General features: G+C 33.7%; 5 protein-coding genes across 5 annotated transcripts; 3 read left to right on the forward strand and 2 right to left on the reverse strand.

The window, feature by feature from the left end:
* Nucleotides 1–1368: 1368 nt before the first annotated feature.
* Nucleotides 1369–5752, forward strand: TRIADDRAFT_52131 (uncharacterized protein; the record flags this gene model as incomplete). The annotated part of the gene is made up of 12 exons (XM_002108015.1): nt 1369–1396; nt 1765–1805; nt 3872–3946; nt 4231–4246; nt 4399–4419; nt 4507–4623; nt 4839–4913; nt 4999–5055; nt 5208–5237; nt 5319–5351; nt 5472–5516; nt 5631–5752. The coding sequence occupies 12 exons, from the start codon at nt 1369–1371 to the stop codon at nt 5750–5752; spliced, it is 660 nt and encodes a 219-aa protein (XP_002108051.1).
* Nucleotides 5753–7183: 1431 nt separating this feature from the next.
* TRIADDRAFT_19174 (uncharacterized protein) lies at nt 7184–9211 on the forward strand (the record flags this gene model as incomplete). The annotated part of the gene is made up of 5 exons (XM_002108016.1): nt 7184–7320; nt 7748–7757; nt 8111–8255; nt 8633–8830; nt 8931–9211. 5 exons carry the CDS (start codon nt 7184–7186, stop codon nt 9209–9211), a joined length of 771 nt encoding a protein of 256 aa, XP_002108052.1.
* A 1431-nt stretch (nt 9212–10642) lies between these two features.
* On the reverse strand, nt 10643–11845 carry TRIADDRAFT_19892 (uncharacterized protein; the record flags this gene model as incomplete). The annotated part of the gene is made up of 2 exons (XM_002108754.1): nt 10643–11277; nt 11344–11845. 2 exons carry the CDS (start codon nt 11843–11845, stop codon nt 10643–10645), a joined length of 1137 nt encoding a protein of 378 aa, XP_002108790.1.
* A 919-nt stretch (nt 11846–12764) lies between these two features.
* On the forward strand, nt 12765–14658 carry TRIADDRAFT_52134 (uncharacterized protein; the record flags this gene model as incomplete). The annotated part of the gene is made up of 7 exons (XM_002108017.1): nt 12765–12842; nt 13340–13403; nt 13588–13607; nt 13786–13858; nt 13967–14154; nt 14281–14360; nt 14580–14658. The coding sequence occupies 7 exons, from the start codon at nt 12765–12767 to the stop codon at nt 14656–14658; spliced, it is 582 nt and encodes a 193-aa protein (XP_002108053.1).
* A 522-nt stretch (nt 14659–15180) lies between these two features.
* On the reverse strand, nt 15181–19722 carry TRIADDRAFT_49706 (uncharacterized protein; the record flags this gene model as incomplete). The annotated part of the gene is made up of 12 exons (XM_002108755.1): nt 15181–15380; nt 15475–15517; nt 15634–15731; nt 15844–15942; nt 16054–16109; nt 16177–16208; nt 16368–16434; nt 16839–16879; nt 16956–17026; nt 17218–17264; nt 17519–17627; nt 19611–19722. 12 exons carry the CDS (start codon nt 19720–19722, stop codon nt 15181–15183), a joined length of 975 nt encoding a protein of 324 aa, XP_002108791.1.
* Between the last annotated feature and the right edge of the window lie 506 nt (nt 19723–20228).

Below are 20228 nucleotides of genomic sequence, written 5' to 3' on the forward strand. Positions count from 1 at the left end.
GCCGACTTCCTCGATCAACGTCATCGCGAGATTTGGAAGATATCTTTTACCGATATGGCAGAATGACCCGATGCGATGTCAAAAGCGGTAAATTTTGTTCCAAGTAAAGTACTGATTGACGGAAATGCAATTGATTTTTTCTGTGACTACTCACTGTAGTGCTCAGTGAACAACCAATTCTTCGTTCGTTTTGGTCATTTATTTTGAAAATGGATGACAGATGAACGGTTCTACAAATATTTCCAACGTTTTATTATCCATTACAAGCTAATAATTTATAGCTAAAATGACAGAGAATGAAAGTTTTAACTGCGCTTCGTAAGGGAACGCTAAAAGAAAATTCTCCTTTTCATAGACTGTACATTAGGTATTCTTTCTTTCTTTGATACGGCGGTGATCAACCACCTCAGCTGAGTCATCTACTCTAATCAATACGAATACTAGGTTGCTGTAGTAGTTCATTTGTGACTTTTTTATTTGCATACAGTACACTCACTCAAAATAATAAGGTTGAAATAGTAGTAATCCGATATAAAATTAGCTTGACATATTTCCGACATTGGATACAGTACTGTATACTGTACTCAAATCAAGGACTACGAAAGGAAAAAGACAATGCCAAACACCAATCACTAGTCAATTTTTATGCCATGAGGCAGGTTGTAGTTATTACTAACTTTTAACCAACCATGAGCCAGCTATCATTAATTAACTAGAGTGCTATCCATGCCTATGGTAGACTTTCACTTTGCAAGAAATATTTATAGGAGATTATCTCGAACTTCAGCACAACTTGTATTATTGTACACTAGAGTAGATATTGGAAGCTTGAAATGATGATTTATTTATGCCAACTGTACAAGTCATCGTCACTGTAGTTACTCAAAACATTACTTATGGTGTATACTCTGAAGTGATTTAGCATCTTTAAACATTTCTTGGTCGTTTTACGATAATACGAATGTCCATAAAATACTGAAATTTCACTAAATTCAATGGAGCAATTGAGATTGACATTTATCATTACAAATGTACCCACGAGATGATATCTGATAAGTAAATAATACAGTACAGTTGGATGCCACTTTTGCTTGTCTTTTTGAGTTCTTTATGTCTATTCTTATTGAAAATTTTTATTTTATGGCTAATCTAACAAATTAAAGGATAATAATCTTTTAGAATTTCACTATTTATACAAACTTTCATTCTTGCCGTTGCCGACCTACACTAACTAATTAATCAGATCGATAACGACAAGCCTGTGTAGACGCGAAAGGGTAATATCGTTGGCTAATAATTAACTTAATATCATTTTACCCTATTTATATGTTAATCGAACTATTCCTTCTATCAACCATTTTTTAACTCATGGATTGTGATAAAGGACCTGGGCTAGGTAGGAACGTAAGCCAATTAAATCTACTATATCCAATGTACATTGAGCAGTAATAATTATTATATGTATTGACTGACACCATCGTAAGTGTGTGGCTGTAAACTGATTAAGAAGTTACTGTTATACGCGTCCATATCGAGTCGTTGTCATTGAGTACCTTACTATCAAATACATACTATTCTAGCTTAACTAGTCAGTTATTATCTGCAATGCTGTCTGTATTACATAAGCCAATAGTAAATCAAAATACAATTTCTATGCGCGTGTTGATGTAACCGCTATATTACGGCTTTACTACTGTACTTTACTATGCAGCATATTGTAAAGTACTCTATAGTTTCTAAATTTATTTCCTATCTCTTTAATAGCATATGGCTTTGTCGAATATGAAGATCCGCGCGATGCTGAGGTAAATAAGACCCTGCACACTAGGGGAAGTAAAATGTTACGTGATTGTATCTAACGCAATTGCCAACATTAATGCTATGAGATCACATTAACCAAGTAAAATTGTTTTAGAGCGAATAGCAATTTAAATGCAATATCATGGTATAGCTATATATGCTCAAGGTGGCAATAATTGGTGGCTTATTTATTTTCTGCTAAATACGGGCATTATAAGAAATGTTAGAAATTGTAGCATAGAATGCTCTACTTGTGTTAAATTAGTAAGCTTCTTTTTATAGCGTAATTTCGTTAATAGAGTTACAATAGATGGCTTAGTTAGATGGTATAGCTTTTAACTATTTTACCGAGAATTCTTCGCTGGCATTAGACAGCTTGTATTTACGTTTACGCTAGTTTACGCGTAAACGGTAGTACAAATGGGACTGTTCCATGATTTCAATTCGTATTCATCTAATCTCAAGTATGATAATATATTGTATAGCACTTTCATACATTTCGCAGTGCTTAAAATGAAATTGGATGATAAATTGAGTCAGAACAAAGATAAAATACTATGGTAATGTCAATAAGAATAGGTATGATGATTCTATTATACGAGTAATTATACAGCTACCATCACTACTTTTACGGCCAACTATTGTAGCAGGTGAAGTCATTGATGAAGCTAATGCTGATTAGACTATATAAAAGTTAACAGTAAAATACTGCTTATGAATTAGTACAGTAAATATCAACAATCAACTACTATACAAATTGTAATACTTGCTTGTTTTAGTACTAATATTAATTGTATTTTTTACATAAAATGCTAAAACTTACCAATTATATTACAGAGTACAGCGATTTCAGACAATATTACAGAAATGAAGATCTTCATATGCTTAACAGATCTTATCGCATACACCAAACAGAGTTACTTTCTAACTTAACCACGGCTCGCTAGCTTTGCCTTAATACTTCAGAGTCTTTAATTGCTTTCGCTAAAATAAGCTTAACATCGTATTATATAATTTTGACTCGGTAATACAGAATTATAGTTGCCATATAAAGCAATGGTAGGATATGATCGTGCAGTCTTGTACTTTTTCTCAGCAAGTTCGGACTTTCTCTTGTCTGAAATATTTTGTAGATTGATTATTAGTTGCTTACCAATTACTAACTAGTAATATATTTGATTTATCAGTCTGACATCGTTGGCTTTCAGTAAAAGTACTACATACATATCTATGGCATAAATAAAATATTGTTTGGCAACATACGTGTACAGCTAGATTTGCGAGATCAAACAGCTGCAGTACAAGAAATTACTGTAATATCAGCATTTGACAAAGTGCTAGTAGATTGTCATCTCATGATAACTTTCTGTATTGATGTTAGTGTTTTAAAGTGATTACTAGTAAACGATGCTGTAATGTAAATATTCTTGACATAGTAACATAGATACTGAGATTGCGGTGCTATTCTTTGCCATAAATGTCTTGAATTAAGATTAGCCTTTCTCTGTCGTTATCATTGCCAAGACAGTCCTTCCTATGCCGTTGCCTTTATGCCTCCTACATTGCCTAATACCAGCCTTCTCCTTAACTACAACTTATAAATCCACTGACAAGTTAGCTTTATTCATGCATTTTACAGATTACTGGTGCAATATCCGAACCGTGCGGTATTTTTAGTAACATTGTGCATGTTTTTTGGCAGATGCTTTGAATATCATTTACTGCTTTCATTGTATTCGTATACTGTATTTGATTTATCCGTGTCAATATATTCTCAATTAAAAATAGATGTCGATTAGTCTACCGCGACTCTCAAATTTTTCTAAGATTTACTATATAATTACCTCAGTCGGAATCATTTATTGAAGATAGCGACTTAATTTACTTAAAGTATATATTGATATAGTCTTCGTGAATCTCTGGTGACGAAATGGTAAACGCTGAAAAAGCATTGATGATGTTGTCTAATATTCTTTATCCTGTCTTTATTGCATCCCTGATTCTTATATGATATCACTTATACACTGCAGAGAAATTGCTTTCTTAATAAGAATTTGGGATTTTTATATAGGATGCGATGCACTATGAACATGGGAGAGATGTTGGTGGGTCTCGAATAGTAGTCGAATGGACAAGGAGTAGAGAAGTAAGTTGCTTTCTTTTAGATACACATACGCATACTGTACTTTTGCTAATATAGAGCAATTGCTGTAAATACTTTCATATATTTAATTCTGTCATGCTATTACTTCATAACACGGGTTCTTATTATGCGTATTGACAGGATTATTCATCTGATAGGCGATCACCTCGTAAGTAATCTTATTTTAAAACTAGTATAGCTATCCTTTACTGCAGCCAGTACAATTTGAAGAATGATCTTCTAAAGTTTTAATTAGCTTTGACATGTTTTTTATTACTCTTTGTTAGGTTCATATCGGCGTCGGTACGTGTTGGTTGATACCAATATCGCGTTAATAAAATTTAAATTCTTGATAATTTCGTTACAGTCTTTACTATAGCTTACGATTGATAAGTATGTTATCTTTTAAATTTTATAATAATATTTTAAATTTTAAATTTTTATCTCTTTATTAGGTCTCCTTCACCTTTTGCAAGGTAATGCCTGATACTATTTTTGATATCGTGTCATGGTAAATGGCTATCTAACGTAATGCATGATATTATAAATATGCATATTTATAGGAGAAGATCTCGTACCCGATCTCGCTCTAGAGATCGTAGAAGATCATATTCTAGATCTAGATCTGGAAGTTCTGACCGTTATGACTCTAGGAAAAAGAATAGTTCCAGAAGGGACAGGTATGATCACCTTGAATTGATCTCATTACAGTATTGATAACTTAAAGAATGCGTAAAATAAAACGGAGTGTCATTTCCCTTTCTCTGACTAAAGATTAATTTGATTGCTTTTCAATCTCTAGATCTTTGACGCCACAACGCCGAAGGTAGTCCTGTTTTCATTATAATATATTTTCTATTACGTTTGGTAATCATTTCCATAATTTTTAATGTAGGAGACATTCCCGATCGAGATCTCGCTCTAGTTCTGATAGGGATAGTAGAAGGAAAGAAAGTGACAGAAGAGAGAGGTTAGTTGCATGTTTTCTAGCAATGCAAATTCGAACTGATTTTGTGATGTACGTTTTGATATCACTACTATGTTAACTCATTTAGATCAAGAAGTGAGAGAGGATCTGCTAAGAAAAATTCTGGATCTCGATCTAAATCCAGGTAATGTACGAAATTTTTTCTGAATTCCTGCAACATAACGTAATAATAAGCTACAGCACAATTCTTCTCATTCCTATTTTGAGCTGTTATCCTGCAATAGATTAACCGTAATAAATTTTTGTATTTGATATTATGTGCTTTATATTTATCAGATCAAGATCTAGCTCGAAATCAAAGTCTAGGTAATACTTGCAGATAATTCAGTCTTTCCTTCATTTTTCAATTATTAATGCAATATCCTTAGCTAATCTCCTTCCGTTTAGATCTAGATCGCCTTCGCCGAAGCGATATTCAAGGTAGGATCGATCGATCAATGCAGTTTATAGATTAACTGACCAGCTATAATGATCTAAGGTCTGGATCATGCGCGTTCGAAAGTTTCTTTGAGTAATACCTTACTTTATCAATTTATTTAGGTCGCGATCTCGAAGCCCACCTTCTCGCTCGCGTTCAGCATCACGGTACTGGATTAATTATTGTATTTAAAAATTTTTTATCGTTATGGTCTTATCAATTGTAACGTACAGTTTCTGCGATATTGATTATTATAATACTGTTTGTATTATAATTATAAGGGAACGCCGCAGTCGAAGTGTGTCAAAGGATTCTAGATCCGATCATTAAGACAAGCACTTGTAACAATCGTACAATTTGGATGACTTATGAATACACCTGTTCCATACCCGCCTGTAGATGATTATTAACCGAAAATATTAGCAGAAAGTTTCGAATTTCTGATATATGGGTAGTATTTAACCACTGTTACGAGACCTCGCTAAATGCTATAAATATGTGTTTCCTGACACATAATGTGGTTCTTAATATTTTATGATGGATTTTATATGATTGCCCTTTAATTATGAAAAGCGTTGTATTACGATCTTTCAGTTAAAATAGTAGTTGAGTCTTTAATTTAAACTTAATGTTACACAGAAGCAGAAGGTACTGCAATGAGATGATTGTTTAGGTCATTCAAGGTAAAGATTGGACCTTATTTATGTCGACCTTGTAAGATTGCAGGGTAGATGTGGATAATTAAGGATCATAATACCGATGTATATCCCTAGTTTTTAAGATAATATTAGGCAACTTGCATAACGATCTTATTAGTTGAATAAAAATTTTAAGTTCTTGAAATGTTCAAGTGGAATAGCGATTTACTCGATCCATATGAAATATTATAAAAAATTGAGAGATTCTAATAAGGTTGAAATCTTGTAATGTGTTGACGTAAGGTGATTTAACTTACTCAACTTCTACTTAACATATATGCATATATAAGGAATGGGTCGTAGCATGCATTGCCAAGGTATTAGATTACAGTATGAGTCATATGCAATTCTTTATTACAATTACGGTACTGTACTGTATATTTAGATTTGAAAAGGCATTTACATACCCACCTACTGTATATAATAGGAAATTGTGTACAAATAACATCCTTATGAAGAATGAATACTAGCGATCTTGAGATGATGTCAGCAATAGGTACTAAGTAAAGTATTGTAAAGCTGTAGGTTGATAAAAGCAGGACTTGTTCAAAATCTAAAAAGAACCACAGTACTATACGGTCTAATTTTTATATCTTGTTTCTCTTTAAAATTTTATTAATTCCAGTAAGCACCGCTCATTTGCGTACGATATCAAACTGTACAGTACTAGGCAGTAGGCACTCACCTCTATTATTAGATTGCTATTATGAGCCGGTAAATAAGAGTGAAATTGATCATTTAGTTGCCTATTGGTAAACTATTGCTCATGAAACCTAGGCCATGGCTGCAAACTAATTAATTCCAGGATGGAATGCATGTACATTGTACAGCTGTAATGGAAATATGGAAATAGAATCTAGTACGCGCAATATGAGAAGCTGCTGCTGACTCAAGGTTTGGAAGCAATCTCAAGCCAGTAGCGTAGGTGAGTTAACGCGGTAGTCGGAATCTATTACTGACAGAGTACTATACCCTACACAACCCTACGGTATGTTACTAGTTCAGTGTATTGTACAAATACTCGACAGTCACAGTTGCTGTCTGTCGGTAGCCGGTGGGCTTTACCACTCTCGAGTCTGGACGGCGATCACGTTAAGGTTTAGGAGGTTGGAGCCTGCTGGAGGATTACTGGGAAAATGGCAGACGATCTAATGCAGAAATTTAGTGTGTTAGGCACTACAGATCATGATATACTCATCAAGCAATTGCAAGAATACTTAAACTACCAGTTGAGTCCTTCTGGATGTGAATTCTTCTTGGATATGAATAACTGGTAAGGCATAGAAGCAGAGTAATCGTAATCGCCGATCCGATCGGCTTAGCACGCGCTGTACGTAAGAAGTTATAACAGTAGTACTATGGACTATTGTACAATTAGCATGCACAAAGGTTGTGTCTTGATTCTATATGCAATCCAATGATTTAGAAAGATACTATAGTTGTTGATCACAGTTTTAATAATGATAGAATCCAATCCGATCGTATATTATATGCCCATAGTCATCATTTTGATCAGTTCTATCCTAAAATGATGATCAACATACCGTATAGTTTCTTTTCTTTTGGTTACTATGCAAAATTGATATGTCATCAAGAGTCATCATTTTAAAAAGTTCGATTTCGAGCTTAGTTTATTTCCATTGGCTCGATATGCTAATCTATATCATCTAATACTGTACGTTTGATCTTTCTTTTTTTAGGAATTTACAGGTAATTCTTTAATCGATTCGGCTATAGACATTGAAATTGACACGATTGACTCTTACGCAATATAATAACAAGAGAAAAAAATCTATCTTTCAAAAAATGAATCGACAAGACTTAAGTTGCACGGTTCATTTCCGGATTATTGTAAAACATTTCCTAGCCCTGCAGTATTGTATGCTTAGACTGCTGTTATGACTGCATTTTTTAGTACTACTTGCTGCTATTTCAGTTTTAATGTTATTATCACTATACCGTACCTAATGTTGGAATTGGTATGCTGTAACGACGTAAATTGCTTGTTAGGAAGTACGTTCTGTAGATTCCAACTCTTTTCTTTATCCCACGTACAACTATAGTTGGCTTTAGGATCTTATTTTGATTATAATGCTCCAACTGAGTATTTGCCATCAATGACGTTTATTCAAGACGTAACTATTGGTGAAGGGGAATCTGTTCAACCAAACACTCAATTTGTTAAGACGTGGCGGATTCAAAATTCAGGTTCAAACTATTTTTACTTAAGATATAATAGCTACCATCTACTTTTAATTTAGAAGAGACAGTAGGGCATTACGCAAATAGATAGTACAGCATTTTACTAGTACTTATTGTTTTAATCTGGTATTCCTAAGTCATATCCATACTCTCGTTAAGGATTGTTGTCATTCTCTATTTTCAATTACTGAGCAAAGTCCACACTAGCTCAAGTTCTTGCCACTCGTAGCATCGCTATTTCAATAATAAATTATATAAGGGAATAAACGATATAAATTACGATTGCTTATTAAATAATAACTCCTCGATGCTAATAATTATAATGAATATGGATGCAGCTTAAGATTAATTTTGTTTTATTATCATTTTATTTAATATTGTAGGTCAGAAAAGGTGGCCAGATTCGGTTAGACTAAGGTTTATTGGAGGTGATCAGTTAGGACCTTCCCATGAAGTTCGTGTACAGTCACATGATGCACAAGAGATAGGAGATGTTAGCGTAGTTATGATTTCACCCAATCAACCAGGAACATTTCAGGGTCGTTGGAGAATGGCAACACAAGAAGGTCTCTTTTTTGGAGGTAAATACATGTATATTTTATGCTTTTTTTAAGTGGCAGCTCATTGCGATATATCACCTTCTAAACTAAACATTCTCGTTTGATTTGGATAAAAATTCAGACATCATTTGGGTCATCATTAGCGTCGAAAATTCAGGTTTATTGGGTCTAACGCAGCAGTTATCTTACATTAATACAAGGGATAATGGAGAGACAACAATGGAACATCACGATACTACAGATTTTAATCCCTTTGGTCGTGTTGGAGCCACTTCGACAGAAGCAGTTTTTAGTCAGCAAGCTTCATCATCATATCCTACCTTAATAAAACCCCAATCACTTCCGGATGAAGACGTTAGTAGTACTATACCTAATGAGAGATTCTATTATTATATTAAATAAGCAATTTTTTGTATCTATAATATTGGACTGCTAAAATATCATCCAGAAACTAGTTTATAAAGGAATTTAACATGTTAATTATAACTTGGATATCATAGTCACCGCTTAGAATAACGGTGACGATCTACTCCTACATCGAGATTGAACATAAACTCTAATAATTCTTTGATTACTGTAGATTTCAGCGGATGTGGATGAACATGAAGAAATGAAGTAAACTGTTCACAATGGGAGCATCATTCTATGCAGTCTTACCATTTTCGTTCCCATATGGAATTGCAATGTATTTAATAACGTATCCAATTTTTTTATGAGAATATATTAACTGTAGTATCCTTTTAATAGAAATGATGAATGAGAGTCATTATTATCAATGATGTAGCAAATAAGTTATTTATTACAAATACCGAACATAAGTAGCAGCTTTCCATCACCAATTTTGTACAGTGCCTAACCATTTGCTAAGCCAATCTTTCTTAAATAACATTTTTGCAAGGGTTTATAATTAATTTGTAATGTGAAATATATCGCATCAAATCAGCAGACTATAATATTCAGTTCAATTTTACGTTTTATATATATGTATATATGAAAGTGATTGATATCTACTAAAGTCAAGAATAAGAGTTCTATGTTAGGATTTATTGCTGTATTGTATGTGTAAGAGCCTAGTTACTGTATTTCTTGTGTTATAATTTACTAGCTTTGCGAAAGATATTATACTTGGCGCATAAGATTTTTTCTTAAATTCATGAATACTGTATCTCGAAATTTATGCTTTGAAGATACAAATATCTTGCTATTGATGCTGCATCTCAGTTGAAAATATGCTTGTTCAAATTTGTTAGTGTATAGTGTATTGATTTGCAATTTTTTGTAGCAGCTTGGCAGATTACTGTACTTGTGCCTATCGTAAAGTTTTTGAAAGCGATCGCCCGTTGTATTGTATTATTAGGGCAGTACGGTTAAAAACTATTTTCCTTACAAGCCTTAAATATGTAATGTACTAAAAAATTAACTCTGAAAAGAACCAGTCTAAATCTGATTGAATGATCATTAACAAATAATAAAGATGTAAATCTGTTATGGAATATAAATTCGATTGTCTTCATCTTGCATTATAAATCCCTATTTAGACTGAAATTAGCTATTTGATGAGACAGATCGTTGCAAATACTAATAGATTATTATAGCGCAGTTGTGTATTGCAGCCGTTAATTGATATTCTGTAACAGGTTTTATCACAGACTCGAGGCTGACGTATATAAATTCAATTTCAAAATCATACCCGTTAGTTGAATTCCTTATCTAATAAATTATGTAAAATGATAGTAATATAAACACCATTATTATATAGTTAAATAGAGTATAATTATTTATAGTAAAAGCGTAATGAATCTAAAGGAGCACATTTATGTATATCTTTGATGCTTACAATCTGTTTTCATCATTTTCGGGACAGAAAATAGCACAACGAAGTTTGGCTGATCTAGCTCTAGAATTATGAGCTATCTCTTCTGGGCTTGGATAAATTGGTTTTTTACAAATAAGTTTCCAAGGGCTATTTCTCTTTATGATTGATTTTGATTCGATCTTTGATTTACCTTCCTCACTTAAACGAGCATACTGCTTTGAAGAAGTTGGGCTACTCCGAGATGTAAAATCTGGTCGATCTTCGCCGTTGAAGAATTTTTTTACAATTCGATCTTCAAGTGAATGAAAACTGATAACTATTAATCTTCCTCCATTTTTGAGTAATGCTTTACAAGCATTCAAGCCCTGAACTAACTGCCATAATTCATCATTGATTAAGATTCTAATTGCTTGAAACGTTCTTGTGGCTGGATGGATTTGGCCATCTTTACGATATTTGTAAGGGAATTGTCGATCAATAATGTCAACCAAATGGTCTGTTGTAGTGATAGGTTGTTTTTTCCTAGCTTTAATAATAGCTGTAGCAATTGCTCGTGCTTTCCTTTCTTCTCCATAGTTCCACAAGACATCAGCTAAATCTTCTTTATCGATATTATTAATTACATGAGCAGCAGTGATACGATGTTGGTGCTCTTTCAATCCAATATAACTACCCTGTCGATAGCATGTAATAAGTGATCTTTTCTCTGTCTTGCTACTGCCTATTTCATCCGATGTAGCATCCATCCTCATATCGAGTGGACCACTAGATTGAAATGAAAATCCTCGTAGTGGATCATCAATTTGCATGGAAGACATACCTAAATCGAAAATGATGCCATCCATTGAATTAGGAGGTAATTTTTCTTGAGCTAATAATTTGTTTTCCATTTGACCAAAGCGACACTGTACAACTTTTAAGCGTTGTATCCAATTTGATGTTGTCGATGCAAGTTGTTTAGCTCGAGCAATTGCTAAAGGATCAGTATCGATCGCATAAATCTGACAGTCAGTAGCTGCTTTGAGGATAGCGGAGGTATGACCACCTCCACCAAAAGTTGCATCGATATAGCTTTGTCCATTAGCTGGTGCTAGTAATTTGACTACAGTATCAAGTAGGACAGGCTGATGTTTCAAGACAGAGCAGTGCCTGATATGATTATTATCATATGCGTACCTGTAACTTGTTAAGGTATGACGAAAACGCCAGTAGCATTTCATATCGAAGTGATGAAGAAGAAGCAGAAGATAGAGCTAAGGAGTTAGAAAGTAAAAATATACTTTATGATCATACAGCAGGTATCTACATCATTTACAATGGACAGTCTTATGCATAATCTACAAGGAAGTAACAGAAACTACTTACCAATTCAACTTAAGCTATACTTCTATTCATTGATATCCTTAATGTAGAAGTAGAGCTGGAAATAGGAATCGCTACCAACACCTGAGCTCCTCCAGTTGCCTCTATTTTTTGAGCTGGAAAAGACAGTCGCTTTGCTTTACCCTGCACTTGTTAGACCAATAACTGTATGAATCGGTTCAGCTGATTCAGTACCAACTGATCAATACTACCAGTAGTTACGATGATAAAATCGAATATTTTGTTGATATTTATCGTTGCAGAGACAATTAGTATCTTGGTTTTGCTTGTGATTTGCAGCTAGCCTGTTGCCCTGTTGCAGAGTTCGACCTGACAAGCGCCGGTGATACTTACTCACTATAGAATGCCAAGCTCTGTATTGAACAGTCTACTACCATACTGTATGCGATTTGCTTCTCGATACTATAGTAGGATTAGGGCGAGTCCGTCTCCTTGACGACGGCAAACGTTGGGTATAAGATAATCGAGCTGCTAAAACTTGAGTAAATTTCGTTATTCCGTTACTCATGTTTGCGTAGCGATACTCATGATCGTTGGATTTAGCCAGAGGCCAAAATTCAAATCCAGCGGTAAAATCAAGGCTCTCCAGTATCCAGTCTAGCTCTCAGTATCGTGTTCCGAACGTGAGCTGCTGTCTATACTACAGCTGTAGTCGAATGCAAGGTTAGTTTGCTAAGGCTAAAATCGACCCTAGCTAGGCAAGATTCCCAACTATCCTTCTACGAAACTCTTCTTCTTGCAGACCATTTTGCAGAGATGCAAGCTATTATCAAGGTAGATCCTGTCGAACGCCTTCAAGCCGAGCATAGAATATGGAAAATTTCTCATCCAAAGGTCGGTGATCCATCCATCAATTAGTATTCTCGTGTATGCAGGATAGTCAGGTCGTCATGGAGAGAAATTGAAGTGGAAACAGTGTGAGAACTTGCTGCAAATAGTCCATTACATTATGCCAAGATAATATTTCGAAGAGAATTGCCTATAAACTACCATGGCTAATATAGTGTGTTGCAGCTCTTCCCCTTTGTAATAGAAGACTAGTTAGTATTGATGCGAGATAGAGAAAGAATTCAAAGATTTATTAAATGAATGCATGTAGCACTCCTAGTTGTTAGTTTGCAATAAACGATAAGTTAGTGGTAGTATTGATAATAGCTTGCTCATAAGGTAAATAAATAAATTCAAGATGATAGTAAATGTCGACGTGTTTAGCGATCGCTAGCATGGTGATAACCCTTTCACCGTAAAGAGTAATGCTGATCTGTTATCGTGCTATAAATACAATCCATGGTATTCACTATTTTTCTCCATTCTATTATTCGTCATGATAGGATTTCGAAGCCGATCCTATGATTGCTAGCGATGGCAGTGAAGACTGGCTTACGTGGCTGTGTGGTAAGAAAATTGAGCAAATCAAAATTATAGTTAATCTTACGTATTTAGATAGATCAATGACTGACGTAGAATTCTTAGCCATCAAACTAGTGTATAAAAATGATGAAACATGATAATAGAAAGATTATGCTCTCAATTTATTCTTCGATGCTTTTAACATTTATTAATTATTATTATCTTACAGTTATCCCGGGACCAACCAAGGTATCGCCGAAATCAAGCAATCATCATCACTTTGTCTAACTACTCTTTCAATTTTGTATATGTGTTCTGTGCCGAGTCTTATGAATTTTTAATATATAGTTTTATCAGTAGTTATAGAGTATTACTTACCTGATTAGGCTTTCTCCTATTTGTTTATAACTTATGACTGCACTACTAGACTTGTTGGGAAAATGGCCGCTTTAGATTAATGATTTACTATCCTAAGGATTATCCGGATAAACCACCAAAATGTCAGTTAATATCTAAATTTTTCATCACTTGATACACTCTAATTTCACGTTGAATACCATGCGTGTATTCCCCTGTTTACTCAATTTTACGATTATTATGATATTTAGGTCAATTTCAGCCTCCACTGTTTCATCCTAACATATTCCTTTCCGGAACTGTAGCACTATCAATCTTGGAAGAAGACTGGAAACCAACGCTGACTATCAAGGATGTAATGCCTAAAATTTGTCATGAAATATTCAATTATAAATCATGTGCTTTATTTTGTAATAGCCCATCTTCGATAATTGAAGTAGTACGAAGAGTTCTGCTCTAATCAGCACACAGTACTTATGTCTCTCCATGAGTCATAGCACGTTGGAACGAAATTTTCCAAACTCTGATACACTGCTTAACTATTGATCGAACTTAAATCTATTAGATTCTACCTGGGATTCAGATGTTACTGAAAGAACCCAATATGAACAACCCTGCCCATGCTATGGCTTACACACTGCACAAGTAAGTAATCTCTTGTGTCTGTGTCTATTGTTGATATTATTAAATCAAACACATTTAATAACTGAAAAGACAGAGTATACCACTAGGTTACAAGTAATTCGCACAGTAACAATCTTTTGGCATTTAATGATTTTATAGATTTCTATTGAAATATCATGCTATAGTTCTTAAATTATACGCTAATACCTATTTAACTACAACGATGAAAATGTCTTATAGGACTTCTCTCTTTGAATATAACAATCGAATTCGGCAGCAGGTAGCGAAAAGTATCCAAAATAATTCGTGGCGGTACTAATAACAACTTGTAAAATTTTTTGTATAAAGTTCGACAATAAAGGAAATAAAAAAATTCACTCTTTATTGGACACTTATGTACTACAGAGATTGTTTCATTAAGGTAGAATGATAGAAATATCTGTTCTTATTTCATAAATATTTGATCCATTGCACTGTAACTGCCAAGGCTGTAAACATTATCCATAATATAGTTGGCATACCATGCAAAAAGCGTCATTATCACCATTGCTTTATAATTTGTCAGACGTTAACCAAGTAACCAATTGACACAAGCAGCAAATGATACAATAATGTTGTTTTTCCATTTTTAACATTTAATGTGAAGATAATCTGAATATGTAACAAGAATTTAGTTTATACAGTACACGTCATTTGAAATTCAGTTAAAAATGTTAAATTATGGTTCAAATCATTTTCCTTCAGCAATGATCCCTATTTAAATAAAATATTAGCTTAAGATTCAAAACAGAGAAGTAAGATTATTTGCTGAAACGATGAAAAAGGAATTTCTATATACTATTTACCAACCTTCGTTAGCAGTTAGCTTTTTCCGCCTCGTAACGGCTTCATAAATCAAAGAACTAAATATGTGTATCATCCCAGATGTCGCAAAAATGCCACCCACTATCCCGCATAGTCTAATCAAAAGTTGACCAAATGGCACTCGTGCTTCAGTAACTTGAACAGAAATTGGAGATAAATCATACTTGAAGAAAAGACCTGTAGGTATTAAAGTCGGAAAACATTCATTTCAAGAATGGATAGAGACTGAAAATATTAAAATATGCGGTATCAAAGTTGTAAATTCTATTACCAGACACCCCGTGTTTGCCATTCATGTGGTCTACTTTTGAGAACTTGAAGAGTAAAACAATCGTTAAATTAGAAAATCTGTCATTAATGAATGTCTTTCCAATGTAACAAAACTGGAAAGGTATCCTTGGCAATAAAGTACAATATCTTGAGAACTTACGTGTTCTGTTACGGAATACTGATAGGTATCAATGGCAACGGAAAAAGTTTTAACTTTAGTGGGGACAATTTTTATGAAATACTGATACATTTTATCCGCTATAATTAAATGAATTTCAGACAATATTAGCGGAACATTGAGAATACTTCTTGATGACAGTTCGTAATTCATTTCAGTATGTACTATTACAATATATGTAATTATCCTTACTAATTTTAGTGATAAATTCCACACCATCTAGAGGGTTAATGACATTAGGAGCGGCAACTCCAAAAGCCAGTAAATCGATTCGATGTGAGAAATTAACAGCTATTTTAAGAGAAAGATAAATATTAAGTTTAGTAGAGTTTCTGACGAAAGAAATGGTACCAAATTAATTTTTCAAGCGTCTCAAGTGTTAAATGTTTATCAATTACTAACATTCCCTTGGTACAAGATCCGATACATGTGCGTGACCCATTGGATGATTTATTGACCTTTGCAAAAGAATTTATCCATTAAAGATTTATCTGAATACATTCATAATCTGTATAGAAGCCTTACATTCCTGCCGTGACATGAAAATTACCAGCTACCTATTTTAAATTAGAAATAAGTTCGCATAAAATTACGTAAGCGTTTAGAATTAGTAAACTTATAGAAATCAATTGCTGCTATACAAAACTCCAATGTAATCGACACTGATGTAATTGTTTAGCACAAACGTTAAAACGTATTCTAATCATTCAGCATACTTTATTAAGAGGTATATTTCCATGAATTCTGCAAGCATCTTTCGGCGAATGTGATTCACTAGCACTCCTAGATAATATATTTGCATGTATATATTTACTACATAATAATCTCAGAGCACTTTAGGCTAATCATGGCATCATCACTATTTCTTATTGACTATGCACCATGTCAAAAATATTCGCAGGGACGTGAGAATTTGGTGGAAGAAGGGTAACATTTTTACTCGAGTAGTCCCTGATATTAGTCTACATTTTTGACTGCAATCAGATTGATTACCTTGGAGGCATCGATGAAGCTAATCCAAGAGGATGTTGTAAAATTTTGTTAACTTCTCGATAACTATCTTTGCTACCACGCTTTCTAAGATTGTGAAATTTCCTAATTTTGTATATAAACAAGTTAATTCAACTTCATAAATAGCTAGTTGCAGTATAAAATTACTATAGCAAGTCTGATATAAAAATTCTTACTTCCACCACTTCTTTTGCTCTTTAGTTAGTACGAAATAGGCCTAAAATAAGAATGAGTATTGATCACTTATGTTATGTTGAACCACTCCATTATATACTTATATTATGCAAACATACATCTTCCTTTATTAGCTGCTCACTATCGTCGACCGTGGCAGACGCTAAATCTAAAACATCGGCACCTAAATCTGTAAAAACGCATAAATTCTTTGTAAATACGTGTATGTCTTATTACTTATAATAACAGTCTACCAAACTTTCCGCCCGAAAGTACTGCTAAAGAGTCATCGCTAATAGAATTGAAAGAATTCTTTTCGATTCTATAACGATTTATTAGTATTATTTATCATAGAGATATCACACAGAAAAGCTATCCAACCTCTGCATTTCATTGCAATCGTTAAATCCAAATGTAGCATCATTTTACTAAAAAAAGTCATGTCAAATATATCGAGTAGATAACCATTAGTAAAGGCAATCGTGGTATGGCTAAAGATTAAAGACCTAAACAGTGTTTAGGCTAAGGCTGCAATAAGACTAAAATCGAGAATATGTAAATAATGTAATAGGATAAAGAATTTAGCATACAATACAGTGCATATTTGATAACTCTACAGTCAACGTACGATAGGAAATCCGTTGAATAACCGTAGTGACGTATTGCAATCAACAAGATTTACCTTTGAATATCTTTGTCAACGCTGTAATTATATTTTACCCCAGAAAAGGAATAATCGACCAATTCCATTATAACCATGATGGTAATGAGGAAGAAAGCTGTCACCGATGCTGTAAGAAAATAATATAGGTATTAACAACAGTCACTATATAGTATACAGACTTCTCGGCGAAATCCTTTTAATTTACACGAATTACTATTATTATAATTTAAGAAGTAAATCGCTAAAAGTAAATGTTATACGATACTGCCAGAATAAAACTTTGGCCACGTAATATAATATCTACAAGATCATTAGAAGTAACGCTTTTTATCACTTGTTAGTTGAATAGGTGCTAATCGGTTTGCAAAATGCAGAAGCCATTGCCATGATGCGCTAAGCAGTCCTATCTATTACAAAGGCTAAACTATTAGGGCAAGTCCTTATCATACTATATTATTGTATCACTATTAAATCATAATTACTGAAGTTAAGATAATTCAGCTCTCCCAAATTTCCTATAGATGTAAACTTGGACCAAATGAGGTTCACAAAAAGCATTAACAATAACACTTTTATCGTTTTGTTAATTAAATACGTAAGTGCAAATCGGTTTACAAATATAGAAGCTGTTATTAATATCCATGACGTTTAACATGATGTTTTAATCATCCTGCATTTTCTATGTTGGCATAGACTTTAAAACAGACGTCCACAAGGATATTATTGTACAATCTTTTGTCTACAATGAGGCACAATTGGTACATCCATCCAACCTATCTAATAGAGTATCGCGCTGTTATAGAAAAGCTTGCAATAAACTTCGTCTATCACTAATTTGAGCTAGTTCTTTAATGCGATTTAGTTGTACGCACTAGCTGCTTTAGGCTGCCTTTAACGTTCTTACTGATCCTATTGATTAATATCTTTAGTAAAAAATATTCATATATTATTCTACTTTATATGGACACTTGCACTTACAAGCTACTTGTAGCTCATTTATTAATAATCTACTGGATTTTGACATGGAGACCTCACAGTCTGCATTCTTCTTAACCGGTGATATTGCTAAAGTCTGCAGACTAATTCGATCTGTATATACGAACATTACAAAGTATACATTGGCTAATCACTGTGATAACTTTTTTACGCGTATTTAAAGGTTTTACAATAGCACCTACATACTGATACTCAGTAGTTAAACGTATTGATCAACTCAAGATCGTAATTAACAGCCTATAATCAACATGAATTTGAATGGTAATGTTTACTTTACAACTCTTGGTTAGTACTGCTAAAATGTCCATTTAACGCTATTATCGAAATATTAGTGAGTAACGTTCTTCAGCTGAAAATATCTGTACAATAACTTTCTTTTGCAGGATACTTGTATTTATCTTATTGATCAATTAAAGATCGTAATACTGTCGATAAAGTAACTTGCAGTCTACAAAAGTCTCTTTCTCTAGACTCTCTAGTCTACATTATCCTTATATCAAAGATCCTGTAGAAATCTTGCTTGGCCATATTAATAATATATCGATGTGCGTAGGTAGTATGCGATGGCTAGTAGCATCATAACGTTCAAGTATTTTGTACAGTCTTTTACTTCAAGTAGTATCTACAAGACACTTGTAATTCATTTATTGATTAACTCGAGATTATAACGAATAGCTGAAAGTCTATATTCTCCCTCTCTCTCAATACTAACGACTATAATCACGATTGATCAGTGTAATATTAAATCGTCAAAAAATGGAATCAACTTTGAAAAGCTTCCTATATGTTAACGATCAATTGTACGATCTACTGTACATCAATGAAGGAGAAATGGGGTTAACAACCAACCGATATGGCCAATAAAAGCATCTATTTATTAGACACTGTCTAGACTATACAATCTGAAGCTACTACAGTAAATCAATTATTAAAAATCTGCCCAATAGGACGTTAACTGTCGATTTGCATGTGAATAATGATGTAGCAAATAGAAGGAATACATGTGTAGACAAAAGCCTCCTTCAAACCATATACATAGGGTTGATCAATCGATAATACTACGATACGAGGGCTGTTTCAAAGCTAAAATAATCTATTTTTATGGACATTATACCTGTACCACCACTGGTACTCGATTCCTTGCAGTCTTCGGCAATTTTAGGGAATGCATCGAGTTTTTTCACTTCTTGTAATCGTTCTCGATTTCTCTTTGAAATACGCAGCATTTCTCTTAGCGGATGACTTTGACTTTAGTGGAGAAGGATAAAATTAGCGAGTTTTTCAATCACTCTATTTACTATCAGCACTCAATACACAAAATTTTACTGATCTCTCGATTATCATCAACAGGAAAAGCTCCTTTTTACAGTGATATCTATTAAAATAATCAATATTAGGGTAGTAAAATAATGAAGATGCAGCTCCAACTTTTGGCCTAGGTAATTCAAAATGTCGCCTACTGATTGACATTGAGCAATCGAGTATAGAATGGAGTATACTGTCTCGTACAGCACTAATGCAATCATATTGTTGTTGTATACATAGAGTACGGTCCAAAGTCTGTATGTCTGAGTAATGCATCACGCATGCTTACTTTGAGACTTCTTGCGCAAGCAGCTCGTGAGCTCTGGACCTCTGGACTGCATTTTGCAACGCATTAAAATTGCTCGGATTCAACGGTTAAACTTTTTTAAACTATTAAAACTATAATTAATAGAGAATACATGGAAAT

This window comes from Trichoplax adhaerens, genomic scaffold (genome assembly GCF_000150275.1).
Source record: "Trichoplax adhaerens TRIADscaffold_1 genomic scaffold, whole genome shotgun sequence".
In the NCBI taxonomy this organism is placed as follows: Eukaryota; Metazoa; Placozoa; class Uniplacotomia; order Trichoplacea; family Trichoplacidae; genus Trichoplax; species Trichoplax adhaerens.